Source organism: Copadichromis virginalis, linkage group LG9, assembly GCF_057382275.1.
Source record: "Copadichromis virginalis isolate Kocher_CV1m ecotype Utaka linkage group LG9, C_Virginalis_male_GT1.1, whole genome shotgun sequence".
In the NCBI taxonomy this organism is placed as follows: domain Eukaryota; kingdom Metazoa; phylum Chordata; class Actinopteri; order Cichliformes; family Cichlidae; genus Copadichromis; species Copadichromis virginalis.
In genome coordinates, this window is record NC_140626.1 from 29,007,825 (window position 1) to 29,035,071 (window position 27,247).

The window sequence follows — 27,247 nt, forward strand, 5'->3', positions numbered from 1 at the left end:
ATGATTACTGAAATTAAAAAAAAAAGATTTCAATAGATTTTTACATTTGCCAAGTAACATAATATATCTACTGTGTGCCATTTAGTAAGCAGACTGTTGCGAAAATGAGAGCGAGTTGGGGGTGGAGACTGATGAGAAGGGCATGAAAGGAGAGACAAGGACAGAAACCGAGCAGCAGAGGAGAATGAGAGTTTTATAGACTCTGTTATTACTGTCTCTCTAGCTCTGACTTCATCTGAAGAATAGTGTTTTCACACACCGCAAGGTGTTCAACCTGTGCCGCACAGCGCTGAAACACACACACACAAAGAAAAAATGAGTGCTGGAATGTAGCAAAAACTGTTTGTCCATGTAAATATAAAACAAACTTTAAATATAAGCCTACATTTACATTTACCAGCGTTACTTCTGAATACTGGAATGTCAACAAATCTTATCTCTCAGCTGTTATCACTGAACATAACTGTGGCAGATATATTTTAATGTTTCATTGTGATGATAATACACAGAATGCATAATCCCAGCAGTGCCATGCAGGATATTACCTTCTGCAGCTGCTGTCTGAGTCTTCCTAGACTCAAATACTCCTCATCAGAATGAGAATGGCTCCGACGATAGAGCTGCAGGTCGCACTCCACAGCAAGTTTCTATAAGTAACGAGAGAAAGGGAGAGTAAGTGAAGAGAGTAAGAGTAATGTTTTTTAAGAACATCCCGCTTGTTTAAATCTTATTTTAATCGGTTCTATAACCCAAAACACACCTAAACAGAAACTTAAATAGAAACAAACCACCAAGTCAAGACACAAAAGGGCGAATGAATTGAATGAATTGCATTTCAACAGATTACACTTATTTTGGTTTACTAATAAATGGCAGTGGCATTGATGGGCCATTAAGGAAGCACATTATTTTGTGTTACACTCATTTGTGTATTGATTTGCACAGAGAAACATGACCTTGGTGTTTCAAGCACATTATACAAACTGTAAAACAACAAGTTCGAACTTAGCACGTGACTCTAGCTCATAGGAAGTACTATGAGCAATCGCGCTCATGAACATCTGCATTGTTCTCTTAATTACAAATGTATATCTCTTTGGAAAAAAGTGAAAGTGTTACACTTTGTTTTTTACTCCCGAGAGCATCGCCAGGAGTAATGCTCTCGCTTTTTTTTCATAAATTGCTTAATGTATCACTACCCTCAATCTTACCCTATTAGCTGCTGTCCTTTATACAGGCAAATTATGTAAGTAATTCAAAAGTAGACATCTTTATAGGAAAGGGAAGAAATCTTACTTATCTTCAACTGTCCATCTTTATGTTATAGTGAAATATTCTCTAGTCGAATATAAATTGACCAGTAGAGATAGAATTAAGATACTACACTCACAATTTGAGCCAGTCCATGGTTTTCTTCTCCATTTATCCCTCAAATGTGAAACGCTATAACTTCTAAACTGCTTTTATAGTCATGTTTTCTTTCATTTAAAACTGTTTCATGTTTTCCACACTGTATTTCTTCGTAAACAGGGAATAAAGGCAATGGTGATTTTAGGGTTAGCTAAGCCCAACAGTGACATGAGGTAGCGCATTAGCAGGATGTGAAGCTCCATAAGAACTCCTAACCTCTTGATAGGCGCCTTACAATCAAAGTCATTAGCCAGTGTAATAAAGGGCCTGAGATACAGCCATTCTTCAACAGCCTAACTCTTTTATAACCAACAGATTAAAGTTGATTGGATTAAAATGACATTCTGCCCGTCTGACCTTGGCGGCAGCAGTTAAGTTCATCCAAATTAAATTTCTCCGTAATAAAGATGATTCATTTGTTGCCTGACGTAGTAAATATAAAACAGAAAGGGGGAAAAAAAGAAGAAGAAAAGATTAAGTGACACACGCCAGTGCACAGATGCACAAATGCGCACTAGTACACACACACATATACATGCGTGTGTACAATGACACAAGCACACAGAGCAATATATCCATGCATGCACTTGTACAGCATGATTGGAGCTGGCAAGCACCTGGGTGCACTTGCGAAAATAGAGAGACACCCATCAGAGTTAACCCCAAAAAAACAAGGCATGTATTCAAAACCTAGTTTTTAAGGAGGTGGGTGCATCCATGAAAAAATACATAGTGAGACAGTAAAGTGTGCAACAGCATTAGTTTCTTAGTTTGAAATGAAAGGCTGAACTGGTTTATGACCGAGTTTTCCACTGATCTCACAGTCAACCTCATTTGTTACGTGACATGATTACACAGAATTAGTGTATACAATGAATCACGCTGTTTTCAGATGTTTCATTAAGTGGAAGGAAAACAACTCTTTTGCAAGAAAGGTTAATACTATTTGTTACGCAAGCAAATCAGGTTGTCCACATAGATATAAAGGATTAACTATGTTCATGTATTTGTACGTGTGTTTGTGTCTGGATTTATCCTTTTGTTATTGCTGTGTCTGCATTACGTAAATGTTTTCCCAAACCTGCTGATTGAGTGTGTCCATCTGCTCCTGAAGGGATCTCATCAGGTTTTTGAAGTGCTCCAGTTTTTCTTCACTCTCTCTTAGCAGGTTGTGACTGGCCTGAAGTTCATCTGTTAGTTGGTCAAGAGCCTCCTGTGAATTCTCCCACTGGCCAACCTTTTCCTGATACCGGCGCTCCAGCTCAGCTAGCTCTTCCTTCAGCGAAGAAGCTGCTAACTGCGACTCTCTTAGCTGCCATTAAAACAGGTAGTCAGACTCAAAATTAAAGACATATTAGACAAAACGTATGTACGTATTTAAAGGCTATATCGGCCATTATTAACCTTTTCCTGTGAATATTGTAGTTCCTCCTCCAGACGTTCCACATGCTCTTGCACCCTGCGCGCCTTCTCTATTGCTGCCGTGCATTTCTGCTTAAAAATCGCAGCCGTTTCTTTCTGCTCCTGGGTGTGCAAATTGGCCTCTTTGAGCTCATCCTTGGATTCTTTCAGCTGATGATTAAGAAGTTCCACCTTCTCCTTCTCCTTATTCAGCTTCTTTTCAACTGTATCAGCCTGAGAGCAAAATCAAACAGAGTACAGATGCTGATGTTGACCTTTGTTTTTCAATAAAGACGATGAAAGCAGTCAAATTTAAAAAGACACAGTGGCACGTGTGAATGTGTGAAAAAAAAAGCAATATGAAGTAGGAAGCAATAAATAATCTTGCAAAACGTAAACTTTTATATTACATAAACTATTACAGCAGCAACCATCATCATCATTATCATTATGCTAAAATTCAAACAGTGAAACCAAAGCCATTACTCAATGCTTCGTGACTAAACGTGCCTTAAAAAGCTACTTGAACAGACCCATGCTAGTTTGTTTAACATGGTGTAATTTACTGCACTGCTCTACAGTAACCTCTGTCATAATGAAAGGGGAACTCAGGAAGTGAAACCGGGCTTAATCCTGCCGTTACACTAGGAATCCTACCGTAGCTCACCTTTCAAGGGGAGAGGTTGAGAAAGTTAAACCCGCTCTAACACTCAGCTTGAGTTCATCCACATTAATCCCGCTGTAATCTGGATCAGAACACGAGGGTTTTACGACTAATGACAGCCAACTAGTTAGATTTCAGCGGTTCACTGCAGCTCGGTTTAACCAGGGATTAACTGGGCCCGCAGGACTAACACTGGATTGAAGGTGGCACGAGAGAGAACTTGCTCATGCAAAAGGAAGAAAGAGACAAACCAGAGGAGAGGAGTCATCGACTCTTACTCTCTGTTTTAGAGTGGAAAGACTGAACAACCTGTGTAGGTGTACGGCCGCGTGCGTGGACTGCTTAAAAGCATTGACTCAGCCCATGCAGCCTCTGTTTTATCTGAGCGTGATGGTGGTGAATGGTGAATGTTTGACGAGGTTGTCTGAGGTAACAGTTTTAAAAATAATCACACGGAGAAGAACCACACGCTATAAAGTGAGACGTCGTACGTCGGCTTTACATATCAAAGCTGTATTTATTACTTGCTCTACTTGTGTCACTGTATTTCTCTCCTTTAATGAATTCACTATCCTACAGGCCAAACACTAATGGTGGACTTTGCATTTCTTTCTGTTACTGGATGAAAGGCCTCATAACAAGACTTAATGGGGACACTATGGCTTTCTTGTGACCATAATCAGGAGCGTGTGCTTTGGGGAAACAAACAACCCTCATTAAACATGATGGAAAACACATCTGACCCTCATGACCTGACAAGCCTCATTTGGCCTGATGTTTGAGTATTCACTGCCGTCACATGACTACCCAAGTTGACCCTAAGTTGATAATAACTTTATTCTTGGTCTACATTTCCCTGTCTGTATTCATGCTTAGTTCCAATTAGATGTGAGAGTTTCACAAACAGTAGAGTCATCGTGTCTTGTTTAGTAATTCAGATGATGTAGATTGGAATATATGTAAGATGACTACAAAATAAAGCTTGTCTGCCGCAAGCGAGTCGGTTTGCCGTTCCTGGCAGAAAACTCTGACTACTTGATTGTCTACCGTGATTTAGAGCGCTCGCACTCAAACGCACAAGTGCATCCGATTTTTCCTTTTATGTTCCTCATTGGATTATCGCAGTAGATGGCTTTTCGGTTGGATTATGTCTCAGCCGACAGACAAGTGAGCACACAAAAGAGTCAACTTCTGCGCCGTTATGGACCTCCGACTTAAACCGTCCTTGAGCTTTGTGACCTCCGGCTCTCGGTCTTTCAGCCTGCTGTGCATTTGGCCGAGCTCAGAGTTGTTCTGCTTCAGTCGGCTGTGAAGCACGGAGCCGGTCCCCCCTCCGGGTTACGCTTCAATTTTGTGAGCCTGTTTCACGACTTCCCGGTCAGAGTTCAACTGATCCATAGATTTCACAAGAAGTGAGCAAAGGTGAAGAGGAGAGGAGAGAGTTTCTCTTTACCTGTTGCTCCTTAATACGGAGCTGCTCTTGTAGCTGCTGTTGTTCTTTCTCCTTCTGCTCTCTAAGGTGCTCGATATCGCTGACCTTTTCGCTTAACTGACAGGCCTCTTCCTTGTGCGCTCTAATCGTGCAGTTTAAGTGTCTTACCTCTTCCTCCAGAGCTGTCACCTGAGCCAAAAGAAAGAGAAAAAAAGATGAAAATTGAAAAGGATGGAGACGAGGAAAGCTTTACGCTGGGATACTATGCACACCCAGACAGACAGAAGAGACAGTGAGGGGGTGGCAGTAACCAAAAAGTGAGTGTCAGGTTTGAGTCAGAGAGTTTCCCAGTTTAGTCTCAGGACCAGCTGGGAAAATGTAGGCACAGCATGAATGAGTAACGATTCCCTTTTCCTTAGCTCCAACTTTCGCAGAGCCTTTGAGCAAGGTGCTACACCTCCCATTGCTCTGATGGAGCTGCTCGATAGCCAACAGTAGAAGACTGCTGCTGGTTTGGGCACTTCCCTTGAGTAGATGTGTGCAACTCTGTGGGTGTAAAGCAAGGAAGTGTTGAAAAAATAGGGGTGATCACTGAACCTAGCCTCGGCATATGAAAGAAAAATAAAAAAAATTGTAGGAGAGAATTGAAAGCCCTAAGACAAATTTCAAACCCAAAAAGCAAAACATAATATAAAAAAGAAAGCGCCTTTTTCATAAAATACTGCTTAAAAACGGCCAAATATGCAGTTTTAAAGGGAAAAACATGGAGTTTCCATTTCTCCAAATTGTATTTTTTAATCTCTAAAAACTGCATGCACAACCTGAAAAGTGAACGCAGACGAGCCACCGCACCTGCTTCTGTGTTCCTCGATGCTTCTGTTCAGCTGTCTTCATTTCGGCTCTGAGCTGCAGAATTAACTCATCTCTACTTCGAACCTGAAAACAGAGAAAATTAACAAAATTAATAAAAACGTGCATTTAAATAAGTTGCACGTCCTGGCATTTTAGCCTCTCCAGTTCCTTTAATTAAACAGACAGAGAGAGATGGACCTCAAGGTGTGAGGTGTGGAGTTTGTGGCTCAGAGCCAAGTCAGCCTCCAGTTTGGCTTTGCTCCGGTCGAGGTGGGCGCACTCTTTGCTTCGGTCCTCCATCAGGATTCTCAGCTCATCCCTCTCCTCACGGAGCTTCTCCAAAGACCTGTCTTTTCGAAGCAACTGTTACATTTGCACATAAATTTGCATCCGCACCAGGGGAAAAAGCTTTAAATGTCCAAAGATAAACATGTAATGAAACAATATTAATTATAAACCCACTCAACATTATCCAACAAACAATTAAAAACAGGATGCGTTAAAAAGTGATTCCATTATCAAATTTCAGTGTGGTTAACAATAATCATGAAAAATGAAACTGATGGGGAGTTTTTTACCTCTTTTTGACACTCTGAGTGTTGTCCCTTACTTTCTGTGAGCTCCTTCATCAGTGTACAAATCTTAACCTCCCTCTTCTGTATCTGTAAGATGAAAGCATTTAATCACACATCAAACACCCATTTTTTTGCTGCTTTTGTTTTTTAAATCGCAAAGCCACAGCCGATCTCATAAGATTCGGACAAGGGAACGTCGTGTTAAGAACATTCGCTGGCGACTCTGTCACCGTTTACTGAACTCGAGATAAAATATTCGAGTTGTTGTTTTCATATTTGTGTGTTTCAGGTAATGGTGGCGGTGATGGGTGAATGACACTGCATACAGGGAAACGGTTGTTGATGCTTCTCTTGAGTATACGCTACGTCTCACAGTAGCTTGTGTTTGTCTGTTTCCTTGGTGACCTTCCCTAATTACCCACTTCTGCTCGATGCCAAATGAGTGCGTGAGCGTGTGCGTCTGCATGTCTGTGTGCGCTTTCATGTGGGTGTGATTCCTTACAAGTTTGCCTCGGGGAAATGTTTTGGACATTTTTTGTTCTCATTTTTCTTCTGTACGTGTTCACCGACTTCCTACCTCGCCACGGTCTTTTTCTCATTGAGGTTGGTGAGAACGGCCAGGTTTGGGTGTCGAGCCAAAAAGTTTCTTTTTAACTCTGGGATATTTTTGCGATGGCTTATTAACATTTTAAAGATGTTAAGTTGTTCTTTTAACCTTTCTATGACTGAAACGTGAATCTGATCATCTCCAAAACAAAAAACAAAATCAGCGGCCAGTATTTGGGAGTTGAAGACCGAGAGGAATAGGATGCTCTAAATTAATTAACCTTTTTTAAATTGACATGAAGGCAAGATTGTATTACTTGATATCTAATCCTGTCTTGTGAGTGATTTTACCACAATATCACTGACAATGCTGACAATAACAATAAGAAAGAAGAAATGCTATGTCTCGATCTAATTTTAACAGCTTATTTGTTATAGTTGAAGCAGACAAGTTTTCACTTCCAATTTGTAAGAGCCTTTCTTTTGGAAGTGAGTCAAATGCTCGCTCTCCGTTTCTCTTTCCCTCCCCACCTGCTGTCTGTCATCCATGATCTAGGGATCGTTTTGACCAGAGTTGAGGGCTTGTTTGTAACTGTCCAGGGGGATTGATGGAGTTAACTTGGCTCTTTGGCCTCTCACCTCTGGCTGTCGGTGGCCAGGCTCACCAGACGCACTAAACCTGAGCTATGGCAAGTGAAGAAGAAGAAGGAAGAAAAAAAGCCCTGTGTATACACACCGCTATCCACGCACCAGTTAAATCACACAGGAGCATTCATGTAAACACTTCGACTCATACAAATAGGTAGTACCCTGGTACCGGAGTGATACCGGTGGTGTTTTGCATTCCACAGACATCAGATAAAAAAAACGTGCACACAGAAGAAGAAAAAAAAACTGACCAAAGCTTTTATTCATCTTACAAATACAAGTCATTCCACTTACCCATAGCAAACACTGCACACTCTCTTCCTGCCAATTGTTAAACCATAGCTTGATTTATCTTTGAGTGCGTGCGCGTGCATGAATTCCCAATGTGAGCGTGTGATAGGCAGAATGGATGTTGATAAACACCGGAGGACGTCGTGTCAAAACAGACAACTTGTCAAAACGACACGCTAACTAGGTCAATCACAAAGTTTAAGGAGAAACTTTGGAGTGGAGCTTTGGTTTATGCATATCTCTACCTGGATGTCTATGTGTGTGTGATAAGCTCCTGAACGAATCTGCAGGAGGGGACCTCCAATATCGAAGGTATTTTTAAATCAATGAGCTCTTAAGTGCATCCCAGTCTCAATGTGTTCACACATAACGCACGCACACAACACTCGGCGTAGATAGAATCCCCACTGACAGGCAATGACAAGATAAAGAGAGGGAGGAAAAAAAAGAGGTGCGCAGGTGGGGGGGGGACAACGACAGGAGGGGGAGAAATAATATTTGAACAGTTGGGGGTGGGTGGGGTAGTGAAGAGGGTGGTGGGGATGAAACAGAGATGTGGCAAGGCAAGAAAAGAAATGAGCAATAAGTGAGATCAAGAGAGAAAGCAAGGCGAGAGAGAGCGAGAAAAAAATCTGTAAGCTTTTCTGACAGTTGTAAAGCGCTGTGACCAGGACCCACGTCTGTCCCTGTCCAACCTTGAAGGCTCGAACAACTTTAGTCAACGCCGCTTACCTTCCACTGTACTGCTCCTACTCCGTTCTTTTGTTTGCTTTCACCTCTTTTTCCACTTTAAATAGGAGGGCATCTGAATTAGTTTTCCAAAAGTGCTTCATACACAACTTGTGCGTCCTTGCATTTTAAACTAAAGTCCAAGTGAGGAAGCTGAGGACACACTAGGCAGGAGAGTTAGCAGCAGATTAAAAATAAATAGGATTATAGTGCACACATCTGTTTTGAAACACAGCTTCATTTACTGTTCTTTAGTCTCCGCGCGCATAGAGTGAGATATTTTAAGATTTAGAGTAAAGGATCTGAAAGGTCGTGCCTCACATATAGCTCTATGGCGAGATTTTGTGGCTTTTACTGTCCAGCAAAATTGAACGTGAATCCTCAAGTCAAGAAATCCCCCGTTCTGCTTCCTGTGCACATTTGTGATCTGTGATCTTTAAAGAAGAGTTTGTGTGCGTGTGTGTCTTTTGGTCCTGGGAAGGTGAAGTAGATCATTTCTACAAAAAAAGCCGCTTGTGATGTTAATGATTTTATTATTGACACAAGGTGGTGGTGATGGTGGGTGGGGAGGGGGAGGGAGAGACAAGACTTCAACCTCATGTCTCAGTCGCAACAACATGTGGCTGTTCACATGATGTTGATGATGATGTGCGAGTTAGTTAGAAAAAAAGGATTCGGGATTAAAAAGGTAGGAAATTAAAGGGATTAAGGAGGAAGTTGTGCCCGTCCGATTCCTGACAAGCCTGGCTTCATCAAAAGGGTGTGTTTTTAATAAGGCTCTAAATTTAAGACTGGACATTTACATAAAAAAGGGCACACATCTGCTTTTATTTGACAAATTTCCTGTGTCATATATGTTGTGTTAGTCACAAAAAAATTAAAAAATACAGTAAAAAAATGTCAACAGCAAACCGTAGCTGTCCTGCAAACATCAGTATCAGTGTTTGGTGAAATGTTGTTTTAACAGAAAAAAAATGATACCGCAGGGAGAGGAAAAAAGATTTAAACAGATGTTTCAGTGGTTTCTTATATAAATCTAATATAAATGCCGTGTCCACGCTGACTTCCCAAGAATTTCGGATAATTACGATTTTAAAGTGACTAGAGTACTTGTTCTCTGCAGCGAGAGCAGACTGCGTTCTCTTTTTATTCGAAGGAAAGAAGTGCAACTGTAAGTGAGAGGGCGAGCGAGTGCAAGAGAGAGTGAATCAGCAGAGTACATTTAAGATGAAGGAGAGAGTGTTGACAGTATTTGTTCAGCTGTGCTAATGTTTGGACATTTAGAGCCGCAGCGAAAAGAAAAAAAAAAACACTTAATGCAAAGTTCTCCGTTTCATTTAGATTTGAGAGGGAGCAGGGGCGCTCGCTCGCGTTCCCGCACACCTACTGCAGCCACCGTCCACACAACGACGGAATGAAGTGTGCATGAGGGAATGCAAAGCTGCAAGTGTGTGCGCCCTTGTGTGGGTGTGCGAGAGAGGGCTTGTAATACATCAGAGAAAACCAGTTTTTGTGCATAAAGCAAGGCCAGATGTGAAGCAGAAACCAGATCCCTGAGAGCTGTGGTCCATCCTTTGACTTAACCAGCACAAACATAAAAGACTTAAACACACCCACACGTATACATGTGCACACAGTTGCACGTGCACAGGTAACTGCATGAAATGTATGTGCGCGACAAAACACATGAGCACAAAACCGTTTTAGAAATTATTTAAAACTCTCCTGTATGTGACAGCTTAGCTTCGGTGACTTGTTTTTAAGGAGCTGAACTTCAGTGCAGCTGCTTTCATCGTGAAAATGAACTCCTGTGCACCCCCTAATTAAATTTCTTAAATTTACCCAAACTCCCATATAACATGAGCTACAGAGGAGCATTTTTAAATGGGCACTCTAATAAATGGCTGACTACTGTAACAATAGACTCGCGGATAGCCAGCAAAATTCTGAACTTAACCTTCACCCTAAAAAATACGTTGAAAAAGCGTATTGTCAGTGAAGAGGCATCCCAGTGACAAGGACCGAACCTCATGTGCTGTGTTCTGTTTTTTTACAATTCCGAGCCCTTGAAATTTCCCAACGGCTTTGGGAAAGGTATCTTTGCAACCTGGTTAATTGAAGGTTAAACACAAACCACTAAGCACTAACATATGCTTTTGGATTTCCTAGCTTCGCCACAATCCCAGCAGTAGTGAAGCTGAAATCCCATTTTAGCGGAACAATCAAAATTTTTGCCAAGTCTGTCTTCATCAAAAGTATGTGTTTTTAATAAGGCTCTAAATATCAGAACATCCTATTACCCATTATCTAAAACCTTATTATCAGCACTATTGTAGAAATAGACAATGCCTGTCACAGTGAATATTACATTTGAAAATTTCATATTTAAATGAATCCCTCACCTACGCGACCCATCTTATCAGTCCCATTGTGGGGAAAGACAATGCATTACATTAAAGTGAATATTATATTTAATCTCCCATCCAGTAGAAATTTCGTATCTCTAGATTAACCATTTTTCTTCCAACGTGCCCGCTTTCTGTAGAAACTCTTGCTTTAATGGTGAGGTGGAAAACTCGCCTTTAACGTACCAATTGTCAACAATTTGAGGGGGAAAAACACGCACACGCTTCGGTTTAATTGTAAAACGACAAAGTCAAACAAAGCAAAGATTTTACAAGAATTCACATTTTAATATTTGAATTAAGACCTTGGAGATGAAGCTGATTACCTTCTTTTCACTGGTGCGACGCTCGAGAGCTAATTCCAGCTGTAGACGTCCAACCTCTTTGCTCGCATGGTGCAGCTGGCCTAAGATCTGCTGTCTGTCTGCATTCAGGTTGGTGGTGGTCTGATTCAGGGCATTCGTGATATCACTTAACATACCTTCACTTATTCGTAACTGCAAGGTTAGCAGAGACAGGAAGAAAGGCAAGGATGATGATCTGAAAGTACTGTTTGAGGTTAGGACCTTTAAGCCCACCGACAGACAAAAAGAAAGCTGTGGTGGACCAAAACGCAAGGAGAAGAATGAGCGACCCATTGCAAGAAAATACAAATAAGAGAGGTGGGAGATGAAAGTAAAATTTAGAGACGTTTGCTTCTGTTTTTTCTCCGTACAAGTGAAAGGGAACATCATAAAGGCTTTGTGCCAGGCTAGGGACCCCTACAATTACCGCTTTGACTCGGGACCAATAAAACTGCTTGACTACTCGTCATAAAGTTGTAGGACGCTAACCGGAGCAGTGCTTCTAAAACCTGGAGGCACTGTGTTGTGATCCTTTTGTATCTCCTCTACATCAGATGCATCAAAAAGCTTTTCATTAAAAGAAAAAAAAAAAGCATCACATGATGTTTAGCTGGGCCACGGCCCCTTTTCTTTGTAACATACAAAATCACGCTGGCAACAGAAAGCAACCTGTTTATTTTCAGACACTTACTTAAACCTTTGACACCGCAAATTTTCAAACTCGGCCCCAGAACATCAGTAACATGATGAAATGAAAATACAGTGTTACACTTATCGCATTTAAGCTGCTGGCGCCTTCTGAATACACCAGTGATGTCAAAAAGGTAATAAGGAAATTAAGTTAGTGTTAGAAAAGTAAGGGCATAAAGTCGGCATCTAAGGGCCCGCTGTTTTTATGTCGAATGTATTTCATTTAGCTGGCTGACAGGCACCCACCATGCTAAAACACTAAGGAGCAGACAAATGACTTGGTTTGGCCAAGGACACAGTAAATAGGTTAATTTAAGCCTAAAACACATCACTGCCACGCGCCACTCTGATATACCTAGAGGGGTGAGAGGGGGAGGAGGAAAAGAAGAAGAGAGAATGAAACAGAGAGGGAGCGAGAATAAAAATAAAGAGAGGGAGAGAGAGGACAGTGAGAGAAACCTAAAGGCCATTCCATTCATCATGCGTACGACTCTTTAATGTTCACATTCATTACCACTGATTCTCATTGGGGCAAAAGAGAGAGAGAGGCTGGACAAGGGAGATGAGAGAGGAAAAAGACAACAAAGGAAGCAAAAAAAAAAAAGAATGATCTGAAGAAAAATAATTAATAGAAAAGAAAATCAAGCCAACATTTAACCCCTCCCCCCATCTTGTTCCTTCTAATGGCTAAGTGATATTCACACAAACATGCTTCTTTAATGTACGAGGCTACCCTCTGCGGAGCTAAGATGGTGGGGATGAGTTATTAAATATGGAGAGAGGGCAAGAGAGGAAAGGCGGAGGAGGAGGGGAAGAAGGACTGATGATTAACTGTGAAGGAAGTAAAAAATGAGGAGAATTCCCCGATGTACCTCGCTGGATTTGATTTAGAGAACGATGCCCAGTTCTGCTCCTTGTTTAAGAAGATCTCCTCTCCTCTGTGTGCGAGCGTGTGAAAGACAGAGCGCGCTTACCCACTGTGCTCTGCCGTGTGGCTGGGCTGTCTTTGAGGATGGCATTCTAGTTTTCTCCTTTATGACAAATGTTCTCTTCAGAGACTTCTATGTGACTCGCAAACTAACCACATCCTGGGCGAGGGGCTTCGCATGAGCCTCCTCAGCTTGGAGGTTTTCTACCTGCAAATAAAAAAGTGCTCAGAGGCACCCTTTCGCCTCAATCGAAGATTTCCCGTAGCGTTTGCGAAACTACCAACAAGATGTGGTGGTTTCAGTTACAGAAGATAAACAAGATGTTCGTTTCAAGTAGTGCTGACACTTTGTGGATTTTTATTTTTATTTTATATTTGTTTGAGCAACCGGGTCAGGATTTCTGGAAAGATTGTGCTGAGTTGTATTTCTGTAATGTATTTTTTGGCTCTTTAAGCACGACTTTTAAGTGCTGTTTGCATTCATTACATTCAAGAGAGGGCAGGCATTTCTACAGCCAATATTCCCAGTGATTGGTAACTTACACCATATAAATAGCAGTACGGGCCAGAGATGTCATGATCCCTGGCTTTTTGTGCCAGGTTTTTGAGTTGCGTCTTCTGGTTTATTATTTAGTTGGGCTTCTTTACTCTACTTAAGCGCCTACATTTTGAGTTATGATTTCCTCATTTTTGTTCTATGTATATTTATGTTTTAGCTCATTAGTTAGCATTTGTGCTTAGTTCCCACACTGTCTAATGTAGAACGTTGTGTGTTTCTTTGTGTTTAGTTTTGGGGTTGTGAATTCTTAAGTTATAGATTAATGGCAGGTTTTTCCGTTACTTTATGGTTTTAGTTCTTTCTGTATTTCATATTTTTCAGCTGTCCCTCTGTCTCGCTCTGTGTTTATGCCTTGGTCCCCTTGTGTTGCCTTTTTCTGTTCATCTTGTTAAGTAGTAATATTCAGATTAGTATTGGTCTTCTTTGGCTATTCCCTGATGTGCCTTCAGCATGTGCTCTTCTGCTTCCTTGTGTTTTCTTGTGTTGTTGTAGTTCTCTGGGTTATGTTTTCGTTTGGATGTCTAGTAGCAGGTTTGGGCTTTTATCAGCTTTTATTATTCTGCCTTGAGTCTTTTGCATTTGGATCTGCCACCTTGGATCCACCTTGGATCTGGTCAGAGGACCCGGTGGCGCCAGTGTCCGGCAGCCTCGCCTCCGTCAGTGCGCCCCAGGGTGGCTGTGGCTACAATGTAGCTTGCCATCACCAGTGTGTGAATGTGTGTGTGAATGGGTGGATGACTGGTTGTGTAAAGCGCTTTGGGGTCCTTAGGGACTAGTAAAGCGCTATACAAATACAGGCCATTTACCATTTACCTTCACACTACAATCCATAGCCTATTGTAGCACGAAGGAATTTCATCAACTTGAACTTGGGGTGAACTGTCTCTTTACCAGCAATTTATGATTTCATTCATATGGACAGCCAATTTAGGATTTAGCTAACTTACCTAGCAGGCATGTCTTTTTGACTGTGGGAAAAATCTGAATCTGAGAAACCTTGGCAAGCACCAGGAGAACATGCAAACGCCACATAGAGTTTGCATGTTCCTGGAGACCAGGAGAAGCAAAACTGCTAATCACTGCACCACAGTGCCGCTCTAAGTAACTGTTGGTGTGTGCGGTGTGCGTTACTGCACATGAATTTGCGCTTGAGCAATTACTGATACAAAAAGACCAATAATTTCAGAGGACGCAGACAGTGGGTGAACTCCTCACCCCAAACATGAATGTGAGTGTGTGTGGGCCCGTGGTTCAGATCCCACTTAAATCAAAGCCTCTATTCATTGGGACTCTGTTAAATGGTCCTGTGTTAGATTAGCAAGGAAGCTCCGCAGAGAGTCACAGCAAACACACTTTGAGATACCATACCATACCTTTGTATGCACGTGCACGCACTAGTCGAAACGCCTGCATATTTTTATTTCTATCAAACTGGATGATATAAGATCAGGTCATAACAAGATGCAGATATAACCACAAAAAAAATATGGAGCTAAAGACACACTCAAAGTGAACACGGCCACCAGGAGCAGACTGTGGTTAGGGGCATGTGTCTTGGCGCAGTCACAACCTACCTCTGCCTCCTTAAGTGAGCCTCCCAGAAACACTTCCTAGCATTAATATGTCCCACCCAACACAGTGCAACAGTGAGTTAAAGGTGGTCATCCATGCAGTTAAATTATCTACAGCTTTGCTAATGGATGGTAACAATTATAAGCAATGGGCCACCCAGTATTATTGCAATAATGAATTAAAATCTCTCTTTTATCTGGATTATTCGCCCCAGTTTTTTGTGTGACTATTGGGAAATAAGTTTTACAAAAACTAGGACAATAACGTGTTCATTTCATCGCTTCAACCAAGTTCAACATATTACACCAGAGAGCAAAAGTTCTTTATGTTAAACCATCTACGGCGCAAGAGGGATTTCAAATGAAAAATGGACATTTGGCAAAAGAGCACATTTTTACACATTTTAAATATTATTGCCATCAATGTTAAACCAAGTAAAAGCAATAAGATCTAATTAAAAGTCAGCTTCTGTAAATGTTTTACTATACTTACTTATGACTGCAATCCGGACTGTACGACAATAGCCATATTTCACATGCAAGACACAATTAAAGGCAGTGTTCTGTGTCAGCTTAGTTACTAGACAAAGTCTTCGCTAATATCCAATATTAAAACTCGAGAAATATAACGTTTTAAAGGCTTATATACCGGTGATAGGGTGCAAAAGAAGCTTGGATTCATGGTAAAGTGCCCAGGAGCCAAAAGGAAGAGCGATGTAAAGTGACTGATAGTCTTTATTCCTGTTATCTAGTGCCAACATCATGGTGTTTTTTGCTCTTGTGAACAAGTAGAGACTGAGTATTATTTTTGCAGCAGCAATCAAGCCTTTCTTGGAAACGAAGTCACATTTACCTTGGAAAAACATCCAAATTTGAGTTACTCACAGGGCTACAAACAAGGTAATTCAAAAAGCCTATGTTGTCACATCTAATTTGTTATGAGTCTGTATAACAGGATGTTGACATTTTCTTATTCCCACTCACTGCGGGTCAGGCCTGTTGATCCAGCTAGTTAAAGATCTCAGTGTCTGCCAAAATCCCTCCTATAGCTCAAGGTCTTTACAGGTCTGACTTTCTCCATAATATTGTTACATAATTAATACATTAGGGTCATTTTTTCCCCATCTCCAAATCTGCCACCATCAGAGATGATTAAAAGTTCCCATGTGGTCTCTGTGAAGTCTTAATTCTCCAGCAGAGGAGTATAGGACCTTGGCTGAGAGTCCGGAAGAAAGAATATCAGATTTGTGATTTTATTTCAAATGAGTGCTTAAGCCCTGGACTTTCATATTAGTAGAGCTCCTATTGAGAGAGAAACCTCAATCTGATCAAGTCTCATTACTTTAGCAATCAAAGTTTCGCCCCTGGGGTCCTCCCCTCAACTCCTGCCTCCCACCTCCTCCCGTCTTTTTTTTCTCCCCCTCTGCTCGCCATCATACATTTCTGCCACCAAGGCAGAGAAGAGGAGAAAGGGAGAATGGCTTGCGCAAATCCTTGATTGGCCAAAGTCTATCCTCCATCTAGGATTACAAATAGAAATGGAACATTTGAGGACAAAGGAAGGAGGGGTAAGATGGGAAGAGACAGAGAAGGAAGAAGGAGATAGATAGTGTGTTAGGGAGAGATGTGAGTTGCAGAGTTATGGGCACAGAGAAAGACAGAGAGAGAGAGAGAGAGAGAGGGTGGCTAATATAATTGAATTAAAAAGATGGAGCGGGGCCATTTCTAAGCAGGTGGGAGTGTGGAGTGAGAAAGAGCAGGCGAGATATTAACTTCTAATAAAAGAGAGATTAGAAAGTGGCTGGGAGGACTGCTCTGTCTTTACCTGTGGGAGTGACGGCCCCCACATAACCTTTCACTGCAATATGCACACTGATATTGGCCACCATATTATGAGCATGCTACACACAGACAGACGAATACATGAGCATTCACGCGCACACGCACATTTTTTACCTGAAATAACCACACACACACACACACACACACACACAGTACATACAGTATATATACACACATATATGCAGGAATATACGACATTTGATGAGACGTACAAGCGGGCGCACACACAGAGTGCATTATCAGCTCTCAAGCAGTGATCCAACAGGCAGCAGCTATCAGATAATGAAGACGCAGCTCTTTGGGAAGCTTCTGCCATACAGACAATTAATTAACTAATTGGTCTAATGAGCTTGTTAATGCCACGCTTTTTTTTGGCAGGCTGTGTGAATACATTAACGAGGCTAATTCAATTAAACAGGTGCAGATTTCACAGCTGCCTCTCTCATGAGCATGAACGCACACGAGCGCACACACACACACAAATCCTACAGGTGTTGTGTACATGCTCGCTTCATTTGACTCTGACGTCTTTCTCAGCGAAAACCTTGGCATTCGATCAAAAGCATAATGATATGCAGATCAAGTGGTGTGTACTTGTGTGTGTGTGTGTGTACGTCAGTCAGTGCTTGTGCCTCAATGGGCCGGTGTTCCTTTGAATCAGAAGTACAGCTCAATAAGCTCTACTAGCAATGGTAATCTGTATAATTGAAAGGGTATAAAATAAGTGGGTGGAAAAGTGATTGAAGCGCTAGGATGGCGTAGTTAAATTAGCTAACAGAATCCCAGGGGTCAACCAATAATGTTAGCCAAGGGTTCACAGTGCAATGCAATTCATTTACTCAAAAGCTTTTCAGTACTGTATGTTTATTTGTGTACTTATGTGTTTGACCAAAAAAGACTATGACCCACGTGTTAAAAACACTAAGCATGTCTTCTCTTCGCTCACAAATGCTCTTACAGCGAAGCAGCAATTCATTATAGATAAATAGGACTCATTCATTGAAGAATCTGTAAAATGTCTTTAAATTTTATACAAACATAAAAGAAGCATTTGAAGTATGTGCTTGTGTACCCTTTGCGTGCATTTTACCTTTTGCCTCGTTCCATTCAGCTCGTCAGTTAGTTGCTTAATCCTCGTCTCTTTCTCCTCCACCATTCTCTTGAAACGATTGCGGAGCTTGTCTTTCAAATGCACCATTTTGGCCTTGGTCTGGAGCAGAAAGAACAGTATTATTTAGTCATTGTCATAAACTGGAGTCAAAGTGTTAGTCAGTTTACTTTTAACGTTGCTTCTATCGTTGTTAAAATTGATCGAGAGAAGCAGTTATGAGCAAAAGTGTTGTAGATTTTTTAAAAAGAATCAAAATAAAGTTTTAGATTTAGAGCTGGGCGATAGAACGATAACGATATGTATCGCGATATAACTTTTACTCGATAGAGAAATTAAGCTATCGCGATAGACCTCGCCACTCTTGTTCTCTTAACAAAAAAAAAAAAAAAGGTCAGCCGATCCAAATTCAGTAGCGCAGAGCCGAACCAATCACAGCCGCAGCGTCATGTCGCGTGACTTGTTACGTACAGCACAAGTGCCAAGCCGCACGTGTGTTTGTTTGGGAAGCAGCCAGCGGGTAATGGAGGAAATGAGTGTGCCGACTAGAAAAATCAACCGAGCGTGACCGAAGAGAAAACAGACGATGGTTCCAATGCCGGAGAGATTGTCGAACGGAAGAGCCATAGAAGTTCCGTAGTGTGAAGGTATTTCGGCTATTTCAAGTCTGACAAAAAACAGAGTAGGGTGCACTGTAAATTGTGCCGAAAACAAGTCTGGAAATACAATAAACTGGTGCATGCGTCACACTGTGCGCCACGTTATTGTTTCGGTGAAATGAATTTCTACAATACTGTTACTGTTAATTCTACTCTCTGCAGTGTTTAAATGCTTACATATACACACAGTTACTGTCCCTCCACACATACAACTCGGTTCTGCTTCTATGCCCCAGCTTTGTTTACTTTTTCCCACCGAGGCTTCTAGACTTCTGATTGGCCAACATTTCTACACGGTTAGGAATCTAGCGCCACCTGCTGCTTTGGCATGTTCATAGCAGCGTTTTCCTTCATTTCTGCCTTTATGTGTGGACGGGATTATTTTTTAAAACGAAAACGGAAAATCTCCGTTTTCAAAAATACCCGTGTACGCGTGGACGTAGCCTCAGTCTCTGACTGGAAGCGCTAATTCGTCATTCGGCTTTTGTCAGACTAAAGTAACTGTTAAAACTGTTTGAAAAGCTCAGCTATACAACAAGGAGAGATTGAGAATTTCCTTTTAGTTCTCAGTTTATTTGATATTGAAAAAAGTTAGTCAGTTTTGTCTGTTCTTCTGTAAAACAAACTAAGATTTATTTTTAGAATTAATATTTTGTTTCTAAGTGGAATTGACAATTTAGTCTGTTTCGTTTGTTCTATTTTGAAACTTAAACGCTTTAGCGGCTGCCTTTTGTGTAGTTTGCAATATTTGCCTTTATTTATCTGAAAAAGTCTCATGTTCCTTAAGTACATCTACCCTGTTGAACTTATTATGGGAAATAAATATTTAAATAAAAACAAGCTGCTGATTATTTCACATTTTACTTGTGAGCAACGGCACATTTAAATCTTACAAATAGTTATTTGGCTTATATCGTGATAGATATCGTTATCGCCTGAAATGAAAAAAACATATCGTGATATGAAAAAATCTCATATCGCCCAGCTCTATTTAGATTCCTGCAAAATGTCACACTATGATTTCGTCACAGTGATTTTCTTGCTCTGCACACACATTAATATGTTTATACACTTAGATTACATTATAATGTAAATGCAAGCATTGAGACTGCCTCAAGGCTAAGCTCATGCACAAATGCAAACAAACATTGGAGTGCTGGACTGATGACACTGGGCTTATCTAATGTGAGGTCAACAAGCGACTGTGCTTTTCTTGTGTGTGTGCAGTGTATATGCACGCTGATTTAATGGGTTGTTACACCGATACAACAGAAGTTCCCTCACAGGAAGACTAAAGCACTAAGATTCAAGCCAGAGTACGGTTCTGAACTTACCAGTGACTAATGCATTGCTAATCATTCAATATTTAATCCATACATGAAAAGAAAGAGCAGAAAGTTAGATTCCTTTACACTACCACACGATGGGAAATCACTAATTGCTGGAATATTTTGTAACTGGCAGAAATAGTGTTAACTAAACTTGCCGGGAGATGATACCACTGATTAATTTTCTCCAGCTTCATCATATCCACCCCTTTTCCCTATACATAAGTCTGCTTTCTCTCCCTCCCCCCAATCCCCTTCAGCCATTACTGAATACTAAATCAGACCCCCCCCCCCCCCCCTTTTTTTTTTTTAATTTCCACACAACCTAGTTTCATTTTTCTCCTTGTGTCATTTAGCCTTGACATAGCATAGCATCTTATGCGTTAGGTATGGCTGATGTGAATTTATTGCTATTGTTATCTTTTTTCCATTTGCTGCTTGTCTGTCCAGCTGTATGCTATACATGGCTAAATCATTACCTGTGCATGTGGTACACATATTGATTCCCACCATTAGTAATTTGCAGTAAAATCTTGACAGTTCGACGTGCTAACACAGCTGTGTTTAAGAACCAAACAGCACCAAAAGTGTTCTTTTCGTCAAAGCACAAATATCGCCAGAGGTATTTTGTGTAATGTTTGTTTCTTGTAGATAATAATGAAGTCTGTGTTTGAGAGTACACCATATGTATGTTTGTGTGTACATGTTAGCTAGGGAGAAGGGAAATAGAGGTGATTGTATACAGCTACAGTGTGTTTTCTGCTGATTTTTGCCATTGCATTCTGCTGCTTATGGACACATATTAAAGCTGTAGCTGCTACACAGTGAACTCCAAACACAGCTTGAAGTTTATACCACAAATGTAAACAAGATTCGTCTATGTACAGTAATGAATATTCCTATTATCCCTGAGTATATAAAATCCCAATGAGCAGTGATCTTAGCATCTTAGCTTTGGCTAAAACCTCTATGGGGGGGATTAAAACTTCCTTAATGCATGAAAAACCTTGTTTTGTGTGTGCAGATACTAAAGTGTCCATGTGTAACTGCAAATAAAATCTCATTCTCTTTAACAATCTCAGTAGCCCACACCAAAAAAATCTCCCTTTTTGTTCTTCTTCTTCTTCATCATCAATCCATACAACTGTTAAAAATCAAAACAACAAAAGCTGAGCAGAAACCGTAACATGCACAATTTGTGCGTGCTCACTGGGTTTTGTCAGCGCGAATAAATATTCATTTATTCTTATGTTTGTCGACAACGCTTTTCTATCCTACCACTAGGCTTCTTTGTCCTGCACTCAGAGAACTTGGGCTGCTCTAAGGTTCTGGGTTTTCTTCTCTTAAGTTGTTGTGTCTTCCTGTCATCATATTACTTCTCATCACCTGCTTGCATAGCCTGGAACCTCGCCCTGGAAACTGGAGAAGTGGGAAGTGATTTGGAAAAATGAGGGCAATAAAAAAAAAAGCACAGGGATGAATGGAGAGATGTGATATAAGGTTATATGCTAACCCAATCAGCAGGCTGCTGTTTGCCGACAGTATAATCAACATATCGGCCTAATGTCATTACAGCTATATGAGAAATAATATTGTGTGAAATGATATTGTGCGGCGCACGCGTGTCTGTGCGGCACACACATGAACTAGCTCCCACGTCCAGATGTATGTAGCCCCCAGCACTTCTTTGGCACAAAAAGACACAAAGATGCAAAATCGTGCATGAATGCAGACATGGCGCAAAAGACTGTCCTTATCGAAAAAACAATTTCAGGATGATTCATTAATTGATCACCTGATGGTTTTCATTGATTACATAAAAAAATACAATTATAATATTATTTCATCCCACTGGTAATTCATTTTTCAAGATTTTAAACAGTAAAACCAAATTTATCAGGAAAAATAGATCACTTCAAATTTAATTACTGTTTTTATTTCATGTGCACAGCATGCGCACGTGTATATATTTGTACAGTCACACAAAAAGGATGCCCACTGGCTCTGACACAAAAGGATATTAGTTAGTATGTGGCTTCCATATCCTGAATGCATGAGCTGCTGATGGCCTCTATTGATGGACACTGGCGTGAAGCCATCACTCAAGTTATGGAGCTTTAATTGGAGACAGCATAAAACGATAAACCAAGAAACATGCATGGCTGAACAGCCCAATGTAAACCATTAATCATAGCATAGGCAAAGACAAGTGGCCGCCGCATACACACGTGTGAGCAGCTGCAGCGGTGCACGCAGACTGCTCTCGCACCACACACCTTGCATATGTGTGCATGAAACACACGCACACACACACACACACACACACAGAGCAGAGACAAGAGACCCAGTCACATATTCTCATGATAGATGACCCATTTAACTTTGATTTCTGAGAGAAATGAGCTTGCCAGTGATACAGGGTTACCACACACACACACACACACACACACACACACACACACACACAGAGGCGCATACACTTACTCACTCATTCATGATATACATTGATACTAAACATGGGTTACATATATGAAGTCACACAATGCATTCAGTTTATATGCAAATAAGAGTTTGCTTTATCTTGCAGACCAGTGTGCAGTCCCTCTCTCCCACATGTGCGCGCGCACACACACACACACACACACACACACACACACACTTACTCTGCCTCATATTTGCATGTAAAGCCTTATAATATGGGGCTGATTTGTGATGTAAGCAAGAAGTAAATCGTTCAGCTCTGTCTATCATACCTCTGCTCTCCTTTCAAATATGACTACTCTCTCTTACTCTCTCTCTCACACACACACATACAGAAACTAACACAAAAAGACAGACATATGATGTGTTTTCATAACATTTGATGGTGTTTTTTTAAATATTATATTATATTTTTTACCTAACAGCTGTAATGCTTGGGAAACAAGTCACCAGTGTCAGCACTAAAAGTTAGTCCCAAACAAGTTAAACAGTGCGTCTCAAATCTTTTTAAACAGCTGAAATTGAATTGCCTTGAAGCTCTTTTATTACTTAACCGCTGCGGCTAATTAACACTGACTTCCACATGCAACCTGGCGATGAAAAATCAGAGAAATCCTGGGACAGTTACAGATCTAGGCGAGGGGGGGAGTGTTTATTAGATAGCAACGGGAGTGGGTAGAGATGTGATTAATTTGAAGAGGGAAGGCTGCATTGAGGAATTTCCTGAAAAGATGAATCCTCACATTTAAAGGGAATATGAGAAGTGACTGCTGCTCTGACTGAAGCAAGAAGGCTATTCTTCCAAATGGGAGAGAAAAGAAGAACTAAGGAAGCCCAAGGTCTCAGTGTCAGTGGGTTGATCAATTCAGTAGGCTGACATGAAACCGGAGGAAGACAGAGATGACAAATATTTCATATTTATTTCTTTTTTTAACTTAAAAAAATTGAATTATTTACCTCATGTGCCTGCTGTCAAATACTCAAACATTTCTTTCTCACCTTTTATACAATGACTAATTATCTCCTGTAAAGTTATATTGTTGCAGTCCAGGCCTTTTCACATTTGGTCCTTGATTGCAAATGCTAAAATTCGACTACACCTTACTACAGCTGCTGTCCAGTGACATATGAGACAGTGTTGATATTTAGACAGATGGATGGTATAAATAGAGGGATAAAAACCTATCAAATGCACACAAACATATAACATGTGCACACACACACACATACACAAACGCACGTTCCATACAGCAGGCTGCAGCCCCTCAGCGCTCCTCTGTCCTCACATGCTTGGTTTCCCCATCTAATTGCTGCTATTCGTCAGTGTGTGTGCGTGTGTTTTGTGTGTGTGCACATGTGTGTGTGCGTCTGAATTCATACACTCCTGTACTTTGTGTTTTTTGTGTTCCCTTCATAATTTTGTCTGTGTGCATTTACAAACAAGCACGGTGAAAAGAGAGAAAGTAGCATCATCAGACAGACAGGTAAGACTGGGAAAAGAGAAAGGGAGAAAGACAGAAAGATACAGAGGCAGACACACACACACACACAGAGCTGTCACAGTGCCATAGGGCATACAAAACCTGTCAGCGTTTAAAACTACCGGCTTGTACCCTGCCTTGCCAATTGGAATTAGTCTCACATCATATGCCATTTTCTTTGTCAAAAGCAACAGCTATTTTATTCTTACTACAACTAAACACAACAGTTTAAATACAATCAGAATCACTTCACTAAGTACCATAAAAGTCGGCATATTTGTTATTTCCCGAGTCAGTTTTCGCATGGTTCAGAGATTAAGAATTTGATTGTGCATATAAGAAATGCCGTTGCACACAGTGAGGCACGTTAAGCAACAAGGAATAGAAAAATGCACAAATGAAACAAAAGGCCATAAATGAATACAAATCGATATTTGAGATCACTGGCTAAGAAGCTTCCAAATAATACTTGAATACTTTCTTTTTTTGATTGAAGCGAATAAAAAAAAATCGAAGTGCCTGAAACATGCTAATTGCAACGTAACTTGATATGTGATGTTGACATGTTGACATTTTTGTATATAAACAACTGAGACTGATTGCACTCCTTTGTGCAATCATGAAAATATGTGCTGAAGAGTAGAGCTGTTTATGTTCCGTATGGCCAGTGTGTGTCTGTGAAATTATATGACAGTGTCTCTCTCTCTCTCTCGCATGCTTTCTCTCTTTCCCTTTATATTTAATAAGAAGGTCAACATTATTATGTGTTTTTTTCCCCTTTCACGTGTGTGTGTGTGTGTGTGGGTGGGTGGGTGAGGGGGGGTGTTCAACATGATAATTTGTCAGTTTATGTTGTGAGGGGGTAAACAGATAAGCAATCCACAGCACAATCCTTCATCCTGCTCTGATTATAAATCAGCTGGAGCTCTCAGAAGCAATCAGCAAGAGCAATCTGCAGCCGGCACAGACACCTTATCAATCAGAGGGGGCCATCACACTGTCACACTCACACGCGCGCACATAAACTCCCATATTTGTACGGTCCTGCACCCGCACTCACCTACGCATACACTTCGACATAGAGACAGGTATGCCCCAATTGTAATTCTGCATCCCTACCCTGCAGTCTCTTCTTTTAAAACTTCCATCTCTGTTCTTTTACGCCTCTCGTGAAACAGGATCACAACAAGTGAGTCGCAACAAGAGTTTCATCCAGCCAGCTGCCTGGCGGCCACAGAACCGTGCCTAGCGAGACACATCACTCCTAATTACAGTCTGATATTAATAACAGAGAAAAATATTAATCTTGGAGGTAAACACTAAGCCGCTTAAAGGAAAATTGCAAATAAATCAGATTATCTTATAGGAATATCCTCCAAATAGGCCAGGGGGGTAATGAGAAACCTAGGCCCAACCTCTCCCTCGCTCCCGCCTTCTCTCTCTCTTTGTCATTTCCCACTCCCCATTCTCTTGCAGGATTGAAAAAGGTGTGACTGCGTGTACGTGTCTGGGTGTGTGTTTGTGAGCACGTCTGTGTATTTATAAAGCCGCAGTATGATCCACCGCCCCAATCCCACCCCACCAACTCCACCACCACTGGTGTCACCTGCCTTCTTCTTCTCTCTTACCGAATACTGCTGTATTCATTTTTCACCTCCAATTTTATTTGGGTTGGGGTATGGTGGGGAGGGGTGTGAGGGGGGCGCCGCCGAGCAGATTCAATTAGGTTCTGTGATTGGGCCGCTGGCATTCAACGAGGTCATGGAAAGGTTAAGGAATTCAGTGGCACAAACATGATTATAGCTCTGTAGCATTTGATCAGAAGTAAGGTTTGTCACGTCAAAGTGGAGCTCCTCTGTTTCTTGCACCGGGACCATCAGTTTAGCCAGAGTGTTATGTGAGAACGGCTCCAAGTGCTGGTTTAGCCGATTCGTCCAGTGAATGCTAATTGCATGCAGAAGACGATGAATAAACAGCATGTTTGGAGATATATACAAAGATATACAGCAGGATTTATGCATAACTCTGTCTTAGAAATGCAAAAAATCCTTGAACTCAAGAAAGTTTCATTGTTCTATCCCAAATGTGAAGCATGTGAAGTATAATTTTAGGCTGTTTTGCTGCCTCGAGTACTACAGAACTTTTCATTACTGAGGGGAAAATGAAGGAAGTCCAAGTCTATCACAATATGTTACAGGATAGAGCTGCTCAACAGTTAAAGCTCAAGCTAGATGCTGGGTGAGGCAAAAGGACAAGGAAATAAATTGGCAACTTAACAGCTCAGTTTCTGAGCAGCCCACTCAGAACCAAAGCCTTGAACAATATTGTGGACAACTTCAAGTAATCTGGTCACATTGGACAAGAAAATGGCTGAGGTGAAGCATACGGTAAATAGTCCAAATGTTGTGTGGGACCCCAAACCCTGTTTTTTGTGGCTGTTGCTATACTTGGAAGTTGAACTGGTTATTAAATTTTTTTATTAAATTTTCCTTATTTACAGTGTAGCTTGATTTGTATTTATTAAACATGCCCATCAGGGATGAGTTTAAAGATGAGAACCAGTAGAATTGTTTGTGTGTTAGCACATTTGGTTTGTGTTCTTTTGGCTCAAATGAGATTCATGTCACCTTTTTGAAATGTTTTTAATGAAAGCCAGCCCATTTCAAAGGGTTCACTGTTCATTGTCACTGCACAAAAGTGCATGTAAGATGTCCTCCAAATAAAGATTAATATGGAATATCAATATTTGTTGCTAATGCCCCTATCATGCTTCAGATAGGACAGACCCAGGACAAACTTGAGAGGTAATGTCTCTCATCTGGACTGGGAATGCTTCTGTGTCTCCCCCAAGAAAAACAGGTGAGGTAGAGACTGAGATTGGAGCATCTCAGACTGCTGCACCAGAGACTTGGACCTGGATGGATGCATGTTCCTACTGTCTAAAATCCATTAAAGTCTTTTGGAAATGTACAGTCATGTGAAAAAAAAAGTTTTCGGGGGTAAATAGTAGCCAGGTGCATCAGTGCTTTTAGTACTCCAGTAAAGTAAAAAAGCACTACATAAGATGTGGTTCATTTACCATTTACCACTTGATTAACTGATCATCAGTTGCTTTAATAAAAACATATATTTGGGAAGTTTGCTGGTCTGGAGCACTCAGATGCATGTTAACACAAAGCTATAATCCTCCCAGCAGTGGACCTCCCAGCAAAATCACCCCAATGTCAAACCATGCAACACTCTGGAAAACAGCAAAAAACCCAAAAGCTACTTCTCTACAGGCCCCATTTAACATGTGAAATG

General features: G+C 41.0%; 1 protein-coding gene across 1 annotated transcript in view; it reads right to left on the reverse strand.

The window, feature by feature from the left end:
- The window catches only part of LOC146702104 (uncharacterized), a 77,700-nt gene that overhangs the window by 33,644 nt on the left and 16,809 nt on the right, over positions 1–27,247 (reverse strand). Inside the window, exons 2-11 of the mRNA XM_085468904.1 lie at positions 17,978–18,097; positions 11,280–11,450; positions 6,338–6,421; positions 5,958–6,122; positions 5,760–5,843; positions 4,929–5,096; positions 2,815–3,045; positions 2,492–2,722; positions 546–647; positions 213–289 (exon numbers count right to left, since the gene is read on the reverse strand). Coding sequence (XP_085325030.1) covers positions 213–289; positions 546–647; positions 2,492–2,722; positions 2,815–3,045; positions 4,929–5,096; positions 5,760–5,843; positions 5,958–6,122; positions 6,338–6,421; positions 11,280–11,450; positions 17,978–18,085 — 1,421 coding nt within the window. The 5' untranslated portion in view covers positions 18,086–18,097. The remainder of the gene's footprint in view (positions 1–212; positions 290–545; positions 648–2,491; positions 2,723–2,814; positions 3,046–4,928; positions 5,097–5,759; positions 5,844–5,957; positions 6,123–6,337; positions 6,422–11,279; positions 11,451–17,977; positions 18,098–27,247) is intronic.